Here is a 20,947-nt window from a genome sequence, read left to right on the forward strand (position 1 = left end):
ACTATACCTGTACACATTTATAATAAGTCATCATTACCAGAACAGCTCCCTGGTTCAGTGATAGTAATGTACATGCCAGTTATTTCGAATTCCAGTTTTTGATTTGCACATGGTAACTTTGTATTAGATTCTGGATATTTGCTTTTATCCTTCAATTTCCTGGTGAGACTGCAGTCCTGTCGGTGAACTCTGAGACAGGTTTACGAGAGAAGTCATCAGCTAATGAAAACAAACCTTCCTTCTTCCTTCCTCTCAGAACAGGTGAGAACAGGAGCAACCTGAGGGTATAGCAGGCCAAACTAACTTGGGATGAGAACATTTGGCTGCGGTGATTTGACAACGACATCCAATAAAAATTAGAAAGATAGACTTACATCTTTATATCCTCTTGGGCAGGTTGAGGACATCACAAGATGTTATTTGAAATAATTGATCTGTGTCAAGAAATCCTTAAAATTAATCTGCCATCCAGCATGGGTCTGTGGCTTTATCTCTTTCAAGACTGTCACTTCTGCACATGTGGTATTAAATCATCACAATTACTTCTGGCAGATAAATATTAAGTAGCCACAGTCCACTAAGGACCACAGACACCAATAATAAAGTTAAAATGTGCTTAACCATTAAGTTGTGAACCATACAATGCACTAACAAAATGTGAAGGAACTGAAAGATGGTGAGGAATGAATGACCAGCAGAAAATCTGGCAGCCTAAGTACACGTTCAATATTAATACAAAATGCTACCATCTTACGATTGGTCTTCCCCAAATGTTTGATACAATTATCAATTAACGCTGCACTATTACGTCTTCTGTCTTTCAAAATGTCATCTACACTAGATTATCTAGTTTGCAAACATGGCCACATTATAATATATCAATGTGATGTCTTCTAAATCACTCCTATTTCTCTCTATTTGTACCTAATTTTGTCTACCTCATTTTAAGTGAAGACACATGACATCAGGTTATGGTCCAAGCGGTCTGTTTGAAATCACAAGCTTTCAGAGTACTGCTGTTTCATCAGGTGATGAAGGAGCAGCACTCCGAAAGCTTGCGATTTCAAATAAATCTGTTGGACTATAACCTGATGTCGTGTGACTTCTCACTCTGTCCATGCCAGACCAACACCGGCACCTCCACATCGTTTTGCCTGCTTTTTGCATTCATGTATGAAAGCTGTAAAGTTCAATACCCCACTTCTCTGCCCACCTTTAACACCTACGTCTCTGCTACCCCTTTATAAAAAGACTCTAATGTACACCTTCTGTCAATATTGATGATAGAAAATGCATATTAAGTCAGGGAATGTTATTGTGTTGTAGGTGCTGTCAGAGGAAGCTCAGTGTCAGATGTTAGCTGGAATGATTAAGCAGGAACGTGATTATGATCACCACTGTCTTCAAGTTCTTCAGGAACAGATACAGGTCAGTTTTAAACAGTGTTGATTGAAGCAGATGTACCTTTCCCTGGTCAGCATAGATATTTTGTAATCAACCTGTTCAAAGATGTTATTACAATCTGTGGAGCAGGTAAGACTTGAACCTGCATCTCCTGGCTCAGAGGGAGGGTCACTGACACTGCACCACAAGAGCCCCAATCTTTTTAAGCCTTTCGTAACCTGCTTGCTCACTGTTCATTGTTTAATGAGCCCCATGTGATGCTGACAACTGAGCCCCATGCAATTCCAGGTCCCAGATTCGATGCTGTCAGGCAAAACAACCCTTCAGCCAGTGTCACCATCCAATTAGATCATGGCTGATCTGGAACTTAAATCTGGTTTGCTGCCATGGTTTCACATCCCTTTTAGCTTGAACACCCCAATTTGCCCCACCCATGACCCTGTCAAATTCTCTAAATTATATTCTCTCAAATATTTATTTTACCCTTGGTGTAATGCATTGACAGTATCTGAGTTTTGTGGGAAGATGCACCTTTACCTACATGTTGTAGCCTGGAGCTGTGGATGGTGGTGATGGAGGCACTAAACTTGCTTCCTATTGTATGGTGAACCAGAAATCTACCCTGTTGATACTCTCTGGCATTGGCGTGTGTTGGAAGGATTCACAGGTTGATAATCAATCTTTTTGACTGCATTCTGAACACACCTTACAGGTCCCGGGATGGGACTCAAACCCAGAATATCTGACTATGAGGCAGGGTCGCTGTTATCTATTGTGTCCCCGGGCCTCACTGTCTTACCTTTCACCCAATACTAATACCTATCTCCATTTTGAAATGTTTCGTTGACCCAATGCCACAGTAGTTATTTGGGGAAGTGAGTTTCATATTTCTACTAATCTTTGTGTAAATAAGTTCTACCTGCTATCACCCCAGTGTGGCCTGACTAATTTTAAGATTATATCCCGTGTTTTGATGCCCTCTTCTAGAGGAAATCATTTCTCTCCATGTACTCTAACAGTTCCTTTAAGTATTTTAAAGAATCATTTAGATTACCTCTTCATCTCCGATACTGGTGGAATACAAGTAACATCTTCTCACAAATGAGCCATTTTAGTCCTGGTATCCCACGGAGAGCTTCATTTCAGAACAGTCTGGTTTCAATTTAAGATTATATCCCTTCTTCTGGATCCCAGACTCAGGAGCAGTTGGAGCAATGAGAGGGACAATGGAAAAAAGTGGGGGTTTTTGGAATATTGGTGCCTGCTGCAAGTTTCTGGGATGCCTTGAGTAGGTTCAGCACCACCAGTATCAGTCGATATCAGTCAAGGCTAGGGATACCATGTGGGGAAGGCTGCCCATACAGAGGACAGGTGGAAAGCTGAAGGTGATGTTGAAGCAATGTAAAGGGCACATGGAGAGGTGAGGGAGCAGCTGAAGTGGCAAGTACATTCTAATAGCGACTGCTTCATTGAGCATTGGGTACAGGAATTGGAATGTCACGTTGCAGTTGCATGAGGCTTTGATAAGACCACATTTGGAGTACTACATACAATTCTGGTCACCCTGCTATAGGAAGGCTTTTATTAAAATGAAAAGCATGCATAACGATTTACAAGGATGTTAGCAAGACTGGAAAATTTGAATGACCAGGAGAGGCTGGATGGGCTGAGACTTTATTCCCTGGAGCGTGGAAGGTTAAGGGATGGCCTTACAGGAGCTTATAAAATCATGAAGGGCATAAGTAAGGTAAATAACCAAAATCTTTTCCCCAGGGTGTGGGAGTCCAGAACTGGAGGGAATCGGTTTAAGGTGAGAGGGGAAAGATTGAAAAAGGACTTGAGGTGCAATTTTTTTATGCAGAGTGTTTAGATTAGATTCCCTACAGTATGGAAACAGCCCTTCGGCCCAACAAGTCCACACCGACCCTCTGAAGAATAACCCACCCAGACCCAATTCCCTCTGACTAATGCACCTAACACTGTGGTCAATTTAGTATGGCCAATTCACCTGACCTGCACATCTTTGGACTGTGGGAGGAAACAGGAGCAAACCCACGCAGACACTGGGAGAATGTGCAAACTCCACGCAGAGAGTTGCCCGAGGCTGGAATCAAACCTGGGACCCTGGTGCTGTGAGGCAGCAGTGCTAACCACTGAGCCACCGTGCTGCCCAGATGGTGCATATATGGAGAGAGATGCCAAAGGAAGTGGTAGAGGTGGGTATAATTAAGATAGGTGACACGGTGGCTCAGTGGTTAGCACTGCTGCCTCACAGCACCAGGGACCCGGGCGACTGTCTGTATGGGTTTTGCACATTCTCCCTGTGTCTGCATGGGTTTCCTCCGGTATTCTCCCACAGTCCAAAGATGTGCAGGTCAGGTGAATTGGCTATGCTAAATTGCCCATAGTGTTAGGTGCATTAGTTAGAGGGAAATGGGTCTGGGTGGGTTGCTCTTCAGAAGGTCTGTGTGGACTTATTGGGCCGAAGGGCCTGTTTCCACACTGTAGGGAATCTAATCTAATATTCAAAATACATTTGGACAGTACAGAGATAGGAAAGGTTTAGAGGGATATGGGCCAAATGCAGGCAAATGGGACTAGATCAGGCCAAAAGGCCTGTTTCCGTGCTTTACAACTCTATGACCGTGTGACTGTATGATTGTAAAGCCCTTTGAGGTCTCTTGATATTGTGTGAAACACTGCACTGTTGGGAGTTTAATGGTCCATTGCTGTTCCCTGTTACACACAGGGCTTGTGGCAGCGGCTGGGTGAGACAGATGGAAGATCAGCTGCACAGACAGCAGCAAATCCACACAGTGAGACTGAAACGGTGACAGCACAGCTAGGAGGTGCAGAGAATAGGTAACCAATACTGTATAGATGTTTGGAGTATATCCCTGCCACTGAACTCAAATAAACACCACTGACAGCATATTCTCCAATGTAACACCATGCTCAAATTATACTCCTGTTAAACAACTGACAACTTGTATTTATATAGTGTCTTTAATATAATTATCCCAAGATGTTTCACATGAGCATTACTCAATATTTGAGCGCCTCTCTTGCTTTAAATCAGCCAATTTCAGCTGCAGGGCAAGGTGGAATAAAATCCAACTTCTTCACAGCCCTTTAATCTGAATGCACAGTTGAGTCCTGTGCCACCCGATGCACCTGGTCTATAGCAATTCCTTGATTTTAAAATCCTTGTTTTCAAATCCATCCCCTCTCATCCCCACTTCTGTAAACCCCCCAGTCTCACAAGCCTCTGAGACATCCATCCTCTCAAACATTCTTCATTTTAAATGACTCCACCATTGGTAACCCCACCTTCAGTTACAAGGATCTATTAAGTTTTGAATTCTGGAATTATGGAACTGTCTCTCTCTCTTTCCCTTCCCATTCCACCCATTGCTAATTCCTCCATTAAGCCATTCCATAAAATCTACTTCTTTGAACTGCCCTGCTCCTGGTGAACTTTTAATTTCACCTCATTACAAAGACACGTTGTTGACTTCATTTGAAATACAACAACTTGTCGGTGCAGCATGTCCTCAGTAAGGGCCCCCCAACAGTGCAGCATGACCTCAATAAGGGCCCCTCAACAGTGCAGTATGACCTCAGTAAACCGCCCCCAACAGTGCAGCATGACCTCAGTAAGGCCCCTCCAACAGTGCATCACTTCCTCAGTAAGGTCCCCCCAACAGTGCAGCACATCCTCAGTAAGTGGCCTTCAACAATAGACAATAGACAAAAGGTGCAGGAGTAGGCCATTCTGCCCTTCGAGCCTGCACCACCATTCATTATGATCATGGATGATCATCCTTAATCAGTATCCTGTTCCTGCCTTATCTCCATAACCCTTGATTCCACAATCCTTGAGAGCTCTATCTAACTCTTTCTTAAATGAATCCAGAGACTGGGCATCCACTGCCCTCTGGGGCAGAGCATTCCACACAGCCACACTCTCTGGATGAAGAAGTTTCTCCTCATCTCTGTCCTAAATGGTCTACCCCGTATTTATACCACAATGTAGCACTTCCTCGGTGAGGGCCTCCCCAACAGTGCAGCACTTCCTCAGTAAGGGCCCCCAGCAGTGCAACACTTCCTCAATAAGGGCTCCCCAACAGTGCAACACTTCCTCAGTAAGGGCCCCAAACAATACAGCACTTCCTCAGTTAGGTCCTCCATCAGTGTAGCACTTCCTCAGCAAGGGTTCCCAAACAATGCTGCACTTCCTCAGTAAGGGCCCACCAACAGAACAGCACTTTCTCAGTACGGCCCCTCAACAGTGCAACACTTCTCCAGTAAGAGCTCCCAACATGCAGCACTTCCTCAGTAAGGCCCCTGCAACAGTGCAGCCCTTCCTCAGTAAGGCCCCTGCAACAGTGCAGCCCTTCCTCAGTAAGAGTTCACCAACAATGCAGCACTTCCTCAGGAAGGGTTCCCCCACAATGCAGCATGTCCTCAGTATGGCCTGCCAACAATGCAACACTTCCTCATTAAGAGCCCTTCACAAGAGTGCAACACTTCATTAGTAAGAGCTCCCCCACAGTCCAGCACTTCCTCAGTAAGGGCCCCCCAACAGTGCAACACTTCCTCAGTAAGGGCCCTCCAACAGTGCAGCACTTCCTCAGTAAGGCCCTCCAACAGTGCAACACTTCCTCAGTAAGGGTCCCCCCAACAGTGCAGCACTTCCTCAGTAAGGTCCCCCATCAGTGCAGCATTCCCTCAGTCAGGGTTTCCCAACAATGCTGCACTTCCCAGTAAGAGCCCACCAACAGTACAGCACTTTCTCAGTACGGCCCTGCAACAGTGCAGCACTTCTCCAGTAAGGGCCCCTCAGCAGTGCACCACCTCCTCAGTAAGGCCTCTGCAACAGTGCAGCATTTCCTCATTAAGTGCCCCCAACAGTGCAGCACTTCTTCAGTAACGGATCCCCAACAGTGCAGCACTTCCTCAACAAGGGCCTCCCAACATTGCAACACTTCCTCAGTAAGGGCCCCCCAACATTGCAGCACTTCCTCAGTAAGGGACCCCACCAATGCAGCCCTTCCTCAGTAAGGGTTCCCCAACAGTGCAGCACTTCCTCAGTACGTGTTCGCCAACAATGCAGCACTTCCTCAGGAAGGGTTCCCCCACAATGCAGCACCTCCTGCATGGCCCTCCAACAATGCAACACTTCCTCATTAAGGGCCCTTCACAACAGTGCAATACTTCATTAGTAAGAGCTCCCCCACAGTCCAGCACTTCCTCAGTAAGGTCCTCCACCAGTGCAGCACTTCTCCAGTAAGGGCCCCTCAACAGTGCAGCACCTCCTCAGTATGCCCGCTGCAACAGTGCAGCCCTTCCTCAGTAAGGCCCTCCAAAGTGCAACACTTCCTCAGTAAGGGCCCCCCAACAGTGCAGCACTTCCTCAGTAAGGGCCCCCAGCAGTGCAACACTTCCTCAATAAGGGCTCCCCAACAGTGCAACACTTCCTCAGTAAGGGCCCCAAACAATACAGCACTTCCTCAGTTAGGTCCTCCATCAGTGTAGCACTTCCTCAGCAAGGGTTCCCAAACAATGCTGCACTTCCTCAGTAAGGGCCCACCAACAGAACAGCACTTTCTCAGTACAGCCCCTCAACAGTGCAACACTTCTCCAGTAAGAGCTCCCAACATGCAGCACTTCCTCAGTAAGGCCCCTGCAACAGTGCAGCCCTTCCTCAGTAAGGCCCCTGCAACAGTGCAGCCCTTCCTCAGTAAGAGTTCACCAACAATGCAGCACTTCCTCAGGAAGGGTTCCCCCACAATGCAGCATGTCCTCAGTATGGCCTGCCAACAATGCAACACTTCCTCATTAAGAGCCCTTCACAAGAGTGCAACACTTCATTAGTAAGAGCTCCCCCACAGTCCAGCACTTCCTCAGTAAGGGCTCCCCAACAGTGCAGCACTTCCTCAGTAAGGCCCTCCAACAGTGCAACACTTCCTCAGTAAGGGTCCCCCCAACAGTGCAGCACTTCCTCAGTAAGGTCCCCCATCAGTGCAGCATTCCCTCAGTCAGGGTTTCCCAACAATGCTGCACTTCCCAGTAAGAGCCCACCAACAGTACAGCACTTTCTCAGTACGGCCCTGCAACAGTGCAGCACTTCTCCAGTAAGGGCCCCTCAGCAGTGCACCACCTCCTCAGTAAGGCCTCTGCAACAGTGCAGCATTTCCTCATTAAGTGCCCCCAACAGTGCAGCACTTCTTCAGTAACGGATCCCCAACAGTGCAGCACTTCCTCAGCAAGGGCCTCCCAACATTGCAACACTTCCTCAGTAAGGGCCCCCCAACATTGCAGCACTTCCTCAGTAAGGGACCCCACCAATGCAGCCCTTCCTCAGTAAGGGTTCCCCAACAGTGCAGCACTTCCTCAGTACGTGTTCGCCAGCAATGCAGCACTTCCTCAGGAAGGGTTCCCGTACAATGCACCACCTCCTCAGTATGGCCCTCCAACAATGCAACTCTTCCTCATTAAGGGCCCCTCACAACAGTGCAACACTTCATTAGTAAGAGCTCCCCCACAGTGCAGCACTTCCTCAGTGAGGCCCTCCATCAGTGCAACACTTCCCTAGTAAGGGCCACCCAACAGTGCAGCAATTCCTCAGTTAGGGTCGGCAACAGTGCAGCACTTCCTTAGTAAGAGCCCCCAACAATGCAGCACTTCCTCAGTAAGGGACCCCAAAAGTGCAGCACATCCTCAGTAATGACCCCGCAACAGTGCTACACTTCCTCGATAAGGGCCCCACAACAGTGCAGCACCTCCTCAATAAGGGCCCTGCAACAGTGCAGCACCTCCTCAGTAAGGGCCCTGCAACAATGCAGCAATTCCTCAGTAAGGGCCCCCCAACAGTGCAGCACCTCCTCAGTAAGAGCACCCAACAATGCATCACTTCCTCAGAAAGGATTTCCCAACAGTGCAACACTTCCTCAGTAAGGGTTCCCCAACAGTGCAGCACTTCCTCAGTAAGGGTTCCCCAACAGTGCAGCACTTCCTCAGTAAGGGCCCCCCAACAGTGCAGCACTTCCTCAGTAAATGCCCCCTAACAGTGCAGCACTTCCTCGGTAAGGGCCCCCCAGGTGTGCAGCACTTCCTCAGTAAGGCCCCTGCAACAGTGCAGCACTCCCTTAGTAAGTGTTCGCCAACAATGCAGCACTTCCTCAGGAAGGGTTCCCCAACAATGCAGCACGTCCTCATTAAGGGCCGCTCACAAGAGTGCAAAACTTCATCAGTAAGAGATCCCCCACACAGTGCAGCACTTTCTCAGTAAGGCACCCCAACAGTCCAGTACTTTCTCAGTAAGGTCCTCCAACAGTGCAGCACTTTTACAGTAAGGGCCCCTCGACAGTGCATTTAGTCTTCCGTATGCCCGCTGCATCAGTGCTGCACTTCCTCAGTAAGTGACCTCCAACAGTGCAGCACTTCCTCAGTAAGGCCTCCCAACAGTGCAACACTTCCTCAGTAAAGCATCCCAACAGTGCAACACTTCCTCAGTAAGGGCCCCAAACACTACAGAACTTCCTCAGTTAGGTCCTCCATCAGTGCAGCACTTCCTCAGTAATGACCCCGCAACAGTGCAGCACTTCCTCACTAAGGGCCCCACAACTGTGCAGCATCCCCTCAGTAAGGGCCCTGCAACAGTGCAGCACCTCCTCAGTAAGGGCCCTGCAACATTGCAGCACTTCCTCAGTAAGGGCCCCCAACAGTGCAGCACTTCCTCAGTAAGAGGTCCTCACAGTCCAGCACTTCCCAAGAAAGGTCCTCCAACGGTGCAGCACTTCTCCAGGAAGGGCCTCTCAGCAGTGCACCACCTCCTCTGTAAGGGCCCCCAACTGTGCAGCACTTCCTCAGTAAGGGCCTCCAAAAGTGCAGCACTTCCTCAGTAAGGGCCCTCAACAGTGCAGCACTTCCTCAGTAATGACCCTGCAACAGTGCAGCACTTTCTCATTAAGAGCCCCCTAACAGTTCAGCAGATCCTCAGTAAGGGCCCAGCAACAGTGCATCACCTCCTCAGTAAGGGACCTGCAACAATGGAGCAATTCCTCAGTAAAGGCCCCCAACAGTGCAGCACCTCCTCAGTAAGAGCCCCCAACAATGCAGCACTTCCTCAGAAAGGATTCCCCAACAGTGCAACACTTCCTCAGTATGGGGCCCCCATCAGTGCAGCACTTCCTCATTAAGGGTTTCCTAACAATGCTGCACTTCCCAGTAAGAACCCACCAACAGTACAGCACTTTCTCAGTACGGCCCTGCAACTGTGCAGCACTTCCTCAGTCAGGGCCTTCCAAGAGTACAACACTTCCCCAGTCAGGACCCTCCAATAGTGCAGCACTTCCTCGGTAAGAGCCCGCCAACAGTGCAGCACTTCCTTAGTAAAGGTCCCCAACAGTACAGCACTTTCTTCGTAAGGCCCTCCAACAGTGTAGCACTTCTCCAGTAAGGGCCCCTCAACAGTGCAGCACCTCCTCAGTAAGAGCCCTCCAACAGTGCAGCACTTCCACAGTAAGGCCCTCCAACAGTGCAGCCCTTCCTCAGTAAGTGCCCTCTAACTGTGCAACGCTTCCTCAGTAAGGGCACCCCAATAGTGCAACACTTCCTCAGTATGGGCCCCCCAACAGTGCGGCATCTCCTCAGTAAGGGCCCCTCAACAGTGCAGCACCTCCTCAGCAAGAGCCCTCCAACAGTGCAGCACTTCCTCAGTAAGAGCCTCCAAAAGTGCAGCACTTCCTCAGTAAGGCCCCTCAACAGTGCAGCACTTCCTCAGTAAGGGCGCCCAACAGTGCAGCACTTTCTCAGTAATGACCCTGCAATAGTGCAGCACTTCCTCATTAAGAGCCCCATAACAGTTCAGCAGATCCTCAGTAAGGGCCCAGCAACAGTGCATCACCTCCTCAATAAGGGCCCTGCAACAGTGCAGCACTTCCTCAGTTAGGGCCCTCCAACAGTGCAGCACTTCCTCAGTAAGGGCCTTCCAACAGGGCAACACTTCCTCAGTAAGGGTTCCCCAACAGTGCAGCACTTCCTCAGTAAGGGCCCCCCAACAGTGCAGCACTTCCTCAGTAAATGCCCCCTAACAGTGCAGCACTTCCTTGGTAAGGGCCCCCCAGGTGTGCAGCACTTCCTCAGTAAGGCCCCTGCAACAGTGCAGCACTTCCTTAGTAAGTATTCGCCAACAATGCAGCACTTCCTCAGGAAGGGTTCCCCAACAATGCAGCATATCCTCAGTAAGGCCCTCCAACAATGCAGCACTTCCTCATTAAGGGCCGCTCACAAGAGTGCAACACTTCATCAGTAAGAGATCCCCCACACAGTGCAGCACTTTCTCAGTAAGGCACCCCAACAGTCCAGTACTTTCTCAGTAAGGTCCTCCAACAGTGTAGCACTTTTCCAGTAAGGGCCCCTCGACAGTGCATTTAGTCTTCCGTATGCCCGCAGCGTCAGTGCTGCACTTCCTCAGTAAGTGACCTCCAACAGTGCAGCACTTCCTCAGTAAAGCATCCCAACAGTGCAACACTTCCTCAGTAAAGCATCCCAACAGTGCAACACTTCTTCAGTAAGCGCCCCAAACACTACAGCACTTCCTCAGTTAGGTCTTCCATCAGTGCAGCACTTCCTCAGTAATGACCCCACAACAGTGCAGCACTTCCTCACTAAGGGCCCCACAACAGTGCAGCATCTCCTCAGTAAGGGCCCTGCAACAATGGAGCAATTCGTCAGTAAGGACCCCCCAACAGTGCAGCACCTCCTCAGTAAGAGCCCCCAGCAATGCAGCACTTCCTCAGTAAGAGATCCCCAACAGTGCATCACTTCCTCAGCAAGGTTCTCCCAACAGTGCAACACTTCCTCAGTAAGGGCCCCCCATCATTGCAGCACTTCCTCAGTAAGGGCCCCACAACAGTGCAGCACATCCTCAGTAAGAGGTCCTCACAGTCCAGCACTTCCCAAGAAAAGTCCTCCAACGGTGCAGCACTTCTCCAGTAAGGGCCCCTCAGCAGTGCACCACCTCCTCTGTAAGGGCCCCCCAACTGTGCAGCACTTCCTCAGTAAGGGCCCCCAAAAGTGCAGCACTTCCTCAGTAAGGGCCCCCAACAGTGCAGCACTTCCTCAGTAATGACCCTGCAACAGTGCAGCACTTCCTCATTAAGAGCCCCATAACAGTTCAGCAGATCCTCAGTAAGGGCCCAGCAACAGTGCAGCACCTCCTCAGTAAGGGCCCTGCAACAATGGAGCAATTCCTCAGTAAAAACCCTGCAACAGTGCAGCTCTTCCTCAGTTAGGGCCCTCCAACAGTGCAGCACTTCCTCAGTTAGGGCCCTCCAACAGTGCAGCACTTCCTCAGTAAGGGCCTTCCAACAGGGCAACACTTCCTCAGTAAGGGTTCCCCAACAGTGCAACACTTCCTCAGTAAGGGTTCCCCAACAGTGCAGCACTTCCTCAGTAAGGGACCCCAACAGTGTAGCACTTCTCCAGTAAGGGCCCCTCAACAGTGCAGCACCTCCTCAAGAAGAGCCCTCCAACAGTGCAGCACTTCCACAGTAAGACCCTCCAACAATGTAGCCCTTCCTCAGTAAGTGCCCTCTAACTGTGCAATGCTTCCTCAGTAAGGGCACCCCAACAGTGCAACACTTCCTCAGTATGGGCCCCCCAACAGTGCGGCATCTCCTCAGTAAGGGCCCCTCAACAGTGCAGCACCTCCTCAGCAAGAGCCCTCCAATAGTGCAGCACTTCCTCAGTAAGGGCACTCCAACAGTGCAACACTTCCTCAGCGAGAGCCCCTCAACAGTGCAGCACCGCCTCAGCAAGGGCCCTCCAACATTGCAGCACTTCTTCAGTGAGGGCACCCCAACAGTGCAACACTTCCTCAGCGAGAGCCCCTCAACAGTGCAGCACCTCCTCAGCAAGGGCCCTCCAACATTGCAGCACTTCCTCAGTAAGGTCCCCCAACAGTGCAGCACTTCCTCAGTAATGACCCTGCAACAGTGCAGCACTTCCTCAGTTAGGGCCCTCCAACAGTGCAGCACTTCCTCAGTAAGGGCCTTCCAACAGTGCCACACTTCCTCAGTAAGGGCCCCCCAACAGTGCAGCACTTCCTCAGTAAGGGCCCCCCAACAGTGCAACACTTCCTCAGTAATGACCCTGCAACAGTGCAGCACTTCCTCAGTTAGGGCCCTCCAACAGTGCAGCACTTCCTCAGTAAGGGCCTTCCAACAGTGCCACACTTCCTCAGTAAGGGCCCCCCAACAGTGCAGCACTTCCTCAGTAAGGGCCCCCCAACAGTGCAACACTTCCTCAGTAAGGGCCTTCCAACAGTGCAGCACTTCCTCAGTAAGGTCCCCCCCAACAGTGCAACACTTCCTCCCTAAGGGCACCCCAAAAACAGTGCAGCCCTTCCTCAGTAATGGCCCCCCCAACAGTGCAACACTTCCTCAGCAAGGGCCTTCCAACAGTCAACACTTCTTCAGTAAGGGCCTTCCAACAGTGCAGCACTTCCTCAGTCAGGACCCTCCAACAGTGCAGCACTTCCTCAGTAAGGGCCCCCCAACAGTGCAACACTTCCTCCCTAAGGGCACCCCAACAGTGCAACACTTCCTCAGTAAGGGCACCCCAACAGTGCAACACTTCCTCAGCAAGGGCCTTCCAACAGTCAACACTTCTTCAGTAAGGGCCTTCCAACAGTGCAGCACTTCCTCAGTCAGGACCCTCCAACAGTGCAGCACTTCCTCAGTAAGGGCCCCCCAACAGTGCAACACTTCCTCCCTAAGGGCACCCCAAGAGTGCAACACTTCCTCAGTAAGGGCACCCCAACAGTGCAACACTTCCTTAGTAAAGGTCCCCAACAGTACAGCACTTTCTTCGTAAGGCCCTCTAACAGTGCAGCACTTCTCCAGTAAGGGCGCCTCAACAGTGCAGCACCTCCTCAGTAAGGGCCCTCCAACAATGCAGGCCTTCCTGTAAGGGCCTTTCAACAGTGCAATACTTCCTCAGTAAGGGCCCTCCAACAATGCAGCACTTCCTCAGTACGGGCCCCCAACAGTGCAACACTTCCTCAGTAAGGGCCTTCCAACAGTGCAGCACTTCCTCAGTCAGGACCCTCCAACAGTGCAGCACTTCCTCAGTAAGGGCCCCCCAACAGTGCAACACTTCCTCCCTAAGGGCACCCCAACAGTGCAACACTTCCTCAGTAAGGGCACCCCAACAGTGCAACACTTCCTTAGTAAAGGTCCCCAACAGTACAGCACTTTCTTCGTAAGGCCCTCTAACAGTGCAGCACTTCTCCAGTAAGGGCGCCTCAACAGTGCAGCACCTCCTCAGTAAGGGCCCTCCAACAATGCAGGCCTTCCTGTAAGGGCCTTTCAACAGTGCAATACTTCCTCAGTAAGGGCCCTCCAACAATGCAGCACTTCCTCAGTGAGTGCCTTCAAACAGCGCAACACTTCCTCAGTAAGGGCCCCCAACAGTGCAGCACTTCCTCAGTACGGGCCCCCAACAGTGCAACACTTCCTCAGTAAGGGACCCCCAACAGTGCAGCACTTCCTCAGTCAGGGCCTTCCAAGAGTGCAACACTTCCTCAGTAAGGAGCCCCCAGCAGTGCAACACTTCCTCAGTAAGGGAACCCCAACAGTGCAACACTTCCTCAGTAAGGGCCTTCCAACAGTGCAGCACTTCCTCAGTCAGGACCCTCCAACAGTGCAGCACTTCCTCAGTAAGGGCCCCCCAACAGTGCAACACTTCCTCCCTAAGGGCACCCCAACAGTGCAACACTTCCTCAGTAAGGGCACCCCAACAGTGCAACACTTCCTTAGTAAAGGTCCCCAACAGTACAGCACTTTCTTCGTAAGGCCCTCTAACAGTGCAGCACTTCTCCAGTAAGGGCGCCTCAACAGTGCAGCACCTCCTCAGTAAGGGCCCTCCAACAATGCAGGCCTTCCTGTAAGGGCCTTTCAACAGTGCAATACTTCCTCAGTAAGGGCCCTCCAACAATGCAGCACTTCCTCAGTGAGTGCCTTCCAACAGCGCAACACTTCCTCAGTAAGGGCCCCCAACAGTGCAGCACTTCCTCAGTACGGGCCCCCAACAGTGCAACACTTCCTCAGTAAGGGACCCCCAACAGTGCAGCACTTCCTCAGTCAGGGCCTTCCAAGAGTGCAACACTTCCTCAGTAAGGAGCCCCCAGCAGTGCAACACTTCCTCAGTAAGGGAACCCCAACAGTGCAACACTTCCTCAGTAAGGTCCCCCCAATAGTGCAGCACTTCCTCAGTGAAGGCCCTCCAACAGTGCCACACTTCTCAGGTAAGTGCCCCTCAACAGTGCAGCACCGACTCAGCAAGGGCCCTCCAACAGTGCAGCACTTCCTCAGTAAGGGCCACCAACAGTGCAACACTTCCTCAATAAGGGCGTTCCAACAGTGCAATACTTCCTTAGTAAGGGCCTTCCAACAGTGCAGCACTTCCTCAGTAAGGTCCCCCCAACAGTGCAGCACTTCCTCAGTAATGTCCCACAACAGTGCAGCACTTCCTCAGTAAGGTCCCACAACAGTGCAGCACTTTCTTAGTAAAGGTCCCCAGCAGTACAGCATTTTCTCAGTAAGGTCCTCCAACAATGCTACACTTCCGAGTAAAAGCCCACCAACAGTACAGCACTTTTTCTGTAAGGCCTGCAACAGTGCAGCACTTCCTCAGTAAGGCCCCTCAACAGTGCAGCACTTCCTCAGTAAGGTCTTCCAACAGTGCAGCACTTCCTCAGTAAGGTCCTCCAACAGTGCAGCACTTCCTCAGTAAGAGCCCTCCAACAGTGCAGCACTTCCACAGTAAGGCCCTCCAACAGTGCAGCACCTCCTCAGTAAGAGCCCTCCAACAGTGCAGCACTTCCACAGTAAGGCCCTCCAACAGTGCAGCACTTCCTCAGTAAGGTCCTCCAACAGTGCAGCACTTCCTCAGTAAGAAGTCCCCACAGTCCAGCACTTCCAAAGTAAGATCCTCCAACGGTGCAGCACTTCTCCAGTAAGGGCCCCTCAACAGTGCAGCACTTCCTCAGAAAGAGCCCTCCAACAGTGCAGTACTTCCTCAGTAAGGGAACCCAAAAGTGCAGCACTTCCTCTTTAAGGGCCCCCCAACAGTGCAACACCTCCTCAGTAAGGGTCCCCAAATAATGCAACACTTCCTCAGTAAGGCCCTCCAACAATGTAGCACTTCTCCAGTAAGGGCCCCTCAACAGTGCAGCACTTCCTCAATAAGAGCCCTCCAAAAGTGCAGCACTTCCTCAGTAAGGACCCTTCGACAGTGCAGCACTTCCTCAGAAAGAGCCCTCCAACAGTGCAGTACTTCCTCAGTAAGGGACCCCAAATAGTGCAACACTTCCTCAGTAAGGGCACCCCAACAGTGCAACACTTCCTCAGTAAGGGCCCTCCAACAGTGCAACACTTCCTCAGTAAGGGCCCTCCAACAGTGCAGCAATTCCTCAGTAAGGGCCCTCCAACAGTGCAACACTTCCTCAGTAAGAGGTCCCCACAGTACAGCACTTCCCAAGTAAGGTTCTCCAATGGTGCAGCACTTCTCCAGTAAGGGCCCCTCAACAGTGCAGCACCTCCTCAGTAAGAGCCCTCCAACAGTGCAGTACTTCCTAAGTAAGGACCCTTCGACAGTGCAGCACTTCCTCAGAAAGAGCCCTCCAACAGTGCAGTACTTCCTCAGTAAGGGACCCCAAAAGTGCAGCACTTCCTCTTTAAAGGCCCCCCAACAGTGCAACACCTCCTCAGTAAGGGCCCCCCCCAACAGTGCAGCACTTCCTCACTGAGGGCCCTCCAACAGTGCAGCACTTCCTTAGTAAGGGACCCCAAAAGTGCAGCACTTCCTCTTTAAAGGCCCCCCAACAGTGCAACACATCCTCAGTAAGGGCCCCCAAATAGTGCAACACTTCCTCAGTAAGGGCACCCCAACAGTGCAGCAACTCCTCAGTGAGGGCCCTCCAACAGTGCAACACTTCCTCAGTAAGGGCACCCCAACAGTGCAACACTTCCTCAGTAAGGGCCCTCAAATAGTGCAACACTTCCTCAGTAAGGGCACCCCAACAGTGCAACACTTCCTCAGTAAGGGCCCTCCAACAGTGCAACACTTCCTCAGTAAGGGCACCCCAACAGTGCAGCAACTCCTCAGTGAGGGCCCTCCAACAGTGCAACACTTCCTCAGTAAGGGCCCTCCAATAGTGCAGCACTTCCTCAGTGAGGGCCCCCCAACAGGGCAGCACTTCCTCAGTAAGGGCCCTTCAAGTGTGCAACATTTCCTCAGTAAGGGCCCTTCAACAGTGCAGCACCTCCCAACTATGAATCTTTCCATGATATGGTGATCTTTTTCTATTCCATGGGGAATATCAATTTGATTTACATTCTGAGTTATTTGGGAATGGGACTTGAATCCAGGGATCTCTGACTCAGAGACAATAATGTTACACACTGAGCCATGGCTGACAACAAAGCAATTACCACTGAAAGAAGCAGGATTTACTCAACACAGTCTGGAATACAATTAGTGAGCTTGAACATTCTTTTGATCATCAGTCAGATATTCTCTATGCAAGTGGCTAACAATCCTATCCTTTCTGTGAATCAAGATTATATAAAGAATTAACGGATTTGGTTGGGAAAGCCTTGGAGGAAGGTTGTTCTGAAATACCGAGAGAATCTCATGGAGACAGGCAGCACCCTCAGGAGCAGGAGGGGGACCAGGAGATGGTATCAAGCACTGCCCACCACTCTGAAATGGACATGTTTGAACCTGCACTCTGTCCACCAGCCTCTGTACCCGTCCAGAGTGAAAAGCTGCAAGGTAGGTATAAAATATCCAGTTTAGCTTCTGAGTTCTGATTGAATTTGTGGATATTGAATGATATAGAATTACATTGCGTTTACTATACAGAAACACACCATCAGGCCTGACAACTCTGTGATGTCTATGCTTTACATCAGTCTCCTCCCAATTCCTTTTCATTCCATGTCTAACAACATATTCTACCATTCCCTTTCTTCCTCACGCGTTTAATCGACTTTCCTCTAACTGTATCTCTGCTCAACTTCCCAGCTATTCCTTTTGGCAGGAAGTCCTACATTTTCGCATTGCCTGCAGAAAGAAACTTCTCCTGAATTCTCTCGGATTTACTTTTGGCTGGTTGTGGTTCCCGGTTGTGGATTGTCTAATTTTGTTCAGCAGAGACAATGATTATAGGGCTTGGCAAACACTGTGTGGGACTGAGTCCTCCAGAACAGTGCAGTCCATGGTTTCATTGCTGCTTGGTGCTGAGTCACCTCCGCCATTAGTGACCAACACTTTAGTGCTCAAAGCTAAAGATAGAAAGAGCAGGCGTTCTTTACAACTTGTGTCTGTTAAATGTAACCAGCTGGGTCTGGAATCTCCTTGACTGAACAGTGTGCCAGCATTCAGTGCCTTAAAGCTGGGCAGAGGGTCAGGTTGGTATCAAGAGCTGATTCTATCCACCTCACAGTGCAGACAGTAAACTGGGGAAAGATACAGCTGTTTAACTTAAATAGTGAATGCTTCCCAGTATTTTCTCGAGCATTACATGGGGAGTCAGTGCTTGTTATTCTCTCTACCCTCACTGTGGTAAACATCTGCCTGTTTTAACAGATTCACAAATCACCCAGATGCCATCAATAGAGAAGAATTGGGACTCTTCAGATCTGACACCAAACAGGAACCCAGCAATATCCAGGTATGAACCGGAACAAAGCCAAGGGATAGGTCTGTTATAAATTCATCTCACCAACTTCCATCAACTGTGCTGCTGGCCCCATCATTGGTGCATCCACCAGCACTCTCTCACCCCGTGATTGGTGGGCATATCAGTGTTCTCCTGCCCGCCATTATTGCACTCACCAGCACTCCCACCCCGTGATTGGTGAGCTTATCAGTGTTCTCCTGCCCATTATTGCACTCACCAGCACTCTCCTGTCCTGTGATTGGTGGGCTCACTGGTGTTTTCCTGGTCCACTATTGGTGCATCCATCAGGGCTGTGCTTCCCCAGCTTTGATGGACTAGTCCTCTCATGTTCTCAAGATCGCAGTGGAGTAGGACACGCCAGCTGGAGCTTGTCTGCTTCACTGTTTCTTCTTTTTTTCTCCTTTCTTCCTCTCAGTGCTTTATTTTCTTTTTCTCTCTGACAATTCCTGGCCTCCAGTGAGCAATAGTTCCCAGACTCCGGTGAGCGACAATTCCCAGCCTATGGTGAGCAATGATTCCCAGCCCATGGTGAGTAATGATTCCCAGCCCTCTGGTGACAACTCTTGGCTTCCAGCACCAACTCCCAGACTGGCGCAGCGTCCTCCCGGAATGTTGTGCTGACCACCCAGCGTGGCGCATCATCCTCCTCCCGTAGCGGCCTCCATGTGTGGTGTGACAACCTCCTGGCCTGACGCAGCATCCTCCTCCCGTAGCGGCCTCCTGGCGTGGTGTGGTGACCTCTGTTTCAAGAAGTAGGTCTTTTATTTGCAAACAAAAAACCGTGACCCTGAGAAAGCAGATTCTCGAATGCCCCCAAACCTCAGGGTCCATGGATTTTTATATTTTTTTTCATGTTTCTGTTAGCTTATCAGCATGTCCAACTATATTAATCTAAGTACCTCACTCTAGCTACACAATAAACCAGTGATGTTAGTTCCCATTATCTCTTTAGTTGTACATTCTACTTGATCTTATTCTAATGTCACGGTTGGATATGTATTATCACTTCTGCTACAGTGATCTTCCATTGCAGACTAAACTATCATGATAGATATTTAGCTATTCCATCTATTACAATAGTCACTGGTCTCAAGCTGACTCTACTAACTATTAATTAGATATCTTAATGTCATGTCCCAAATATTTACGGTCCCAATCCTGTCATAATAACACTTAACAGAGAAACTTGCTTTATTACTTGTGTTATCTCATCTCGCCATAGTGACCTTTCAGCCTTAACCTTACTCTGCTAATTGGTGTAAGAATGTTCCACTATGGTTATCCCATCCTGCCTTCCACAGACCACAGATTGTCAGTGGTCTTCATGCTTTAACCCTTCCCATGCTTTCATGTTCTTTATTTTCCATACCTCCCGGCCTGACGCAGCATCCTCCTCCCATAGCAGCCTCCCAGCGTGGTGTGGTAATGTCCCGGCCTGGCACAGCTCCCTCCTCCTCCTCTTGTAGTGGCCTCCCGGTGTGGCTCCCTCTGCCTGGCGTTGTGGTCTGAAGTGATCTCCCAGCTTCATGATCCTCAAGGTGAAGGCCGGTTCCGTCTGGAGCCGGGGCCCAGTGCACACTGGAAGCTGAGTGCCAGTGTGGTCTGCTGTTCAGAACTTTTATTTCTGAAATGCTGGATACTTTATTTCTCTATTATCAAAAATCTTGTAACTAAAGAAGTTGTACCCAAGGTACCTCGTACCTAAGTCAGTACTGTAAGTGGCGATGTATAAACTTTTCACTGTCACCATTGTATATATGTGACAATAAAGACTAATTCAATTCTAATTCATTACCTCCTAATAGTAAACTCAATCACAATTTGCATTAAAGTTACAAACTATCAAATAATTTGTTCAAAGATAAGCAGCAGCAAAAGACAATGCACCAATATAATAACTATTTTAATAGAAGCATTCATGTACAATACTTGCTTAGAAATAAAATGATCAAATGCCTGATGATTTGCTGAGCCTGCTGATGATAACTTCTTACTGTTTCTTGTCCTGACAATTTTTTTTTCAACTGGCAGCTGTCCATTTCACATGTAATCTCAAGATAAATATCTTTCTTCAAAAAATTAGGAGACACTCAATCTGCTATTCATTCCCATGATGATGATAATGAAATTGGACTGATATGTATTGTGTGTGAGTCCAAGTGTGTGTGCGGGTGTGTCCCTGTGTGTCCCTCTGTGTGTGTGTGTGTATGTGTGTATGTGAGAGTGTCTGTGTGTGTGAGTATGTCCGTATGTATGTGAACATGACTGTATGTGTGTCCATGTGTGTCTGTATTTGTGTGTATGTCTGTATGTGTGTGAGCATGTCTGAATATGTGTGTCTGTGTGTGTGTGAGCGTGTCCGTATGTGTGTCCGTGTGTGTGTGTGAGCTTGCCCATATGTGTGTGTGTGAGCGTGTCTGTATGTATGTATGCAAACATGTCTGTTTGGGTCCATCCGTGTGTGTGTATTTGTGTATGTCCGTATGTGTGTGTGAGCGTGTCAGTGTGTGTGAGTATGTCCATGTGTGAGCGTGTCCATGTGTGTGTGTGTGTGTGTGTGAGCGTGTCCGTGTGTGAGCGTGTCCGTGTGTGTGCCCATGTGTGTGTCCACGTGTCTCTGTGTGTGTGTGTGTGTGTGTGTGTGTCCATGCTGATATGTGTGTGTGTGTGTCAGCATGTCCTTGCGTTTGTGTCCATGTGTGTGGTGTGTCCATGTGTGAGAGAGTTTGTGTGCTAATTTGAGAAGTTTGCACAGTTTCTAAATCCATATACCTGGGAGTAATCAAA

At 49.5% G+C, this 20,947-nt stretch overlaps 1 protein-coding gene across 1 annotated transcript in view; it reads left to right on the top strand.

Moving 5' to 3' along the window:
- LOC140493374 (uncharacterized) overlaps window positions 1-20,947 on the top strand; it is a 91,073-nt gene that overhangs the window by 45,424 nt on the left and 24,702 nt on the right. Inside the window, exons 8-11 of the mRNA XM_072591771.1 lie at window positions 1,327-1,428; window positions 4,154-4,266; window positions 17,036-17,250; window positions 18,067-18,151. Of these exons, the coding sequence (XP_072447872.1) occupies window positions 1,327-1,428; window positions 4,154-4,266; window positions 17,036-17,250; window positions 18,067-18,151 (515 nt within the window). The remainder of the gene's footprint in view (window positions 1-1,326; window positions 1,429-4,153; window positions 4,267-17,035; window positions 17,251-18,066; window positions 18,152-20,947) is intronic.

Source organism: Chiloscyllium punctatum, chromosome 22, assembly GCF_047496795.1.
Source record: "Chiloscyllium punctatum isolate Juve2018m chromosome 22, sChiPun1.3, whole genome shotgun sequence".
Taxonomy (NCBI): Eukaryota; Metazoa; Chordata; class Chondrichthyes; order Orectolobiformes; family Hemiscylliidae; genus Chiloscyllium; species Chiloscyllium punctatum.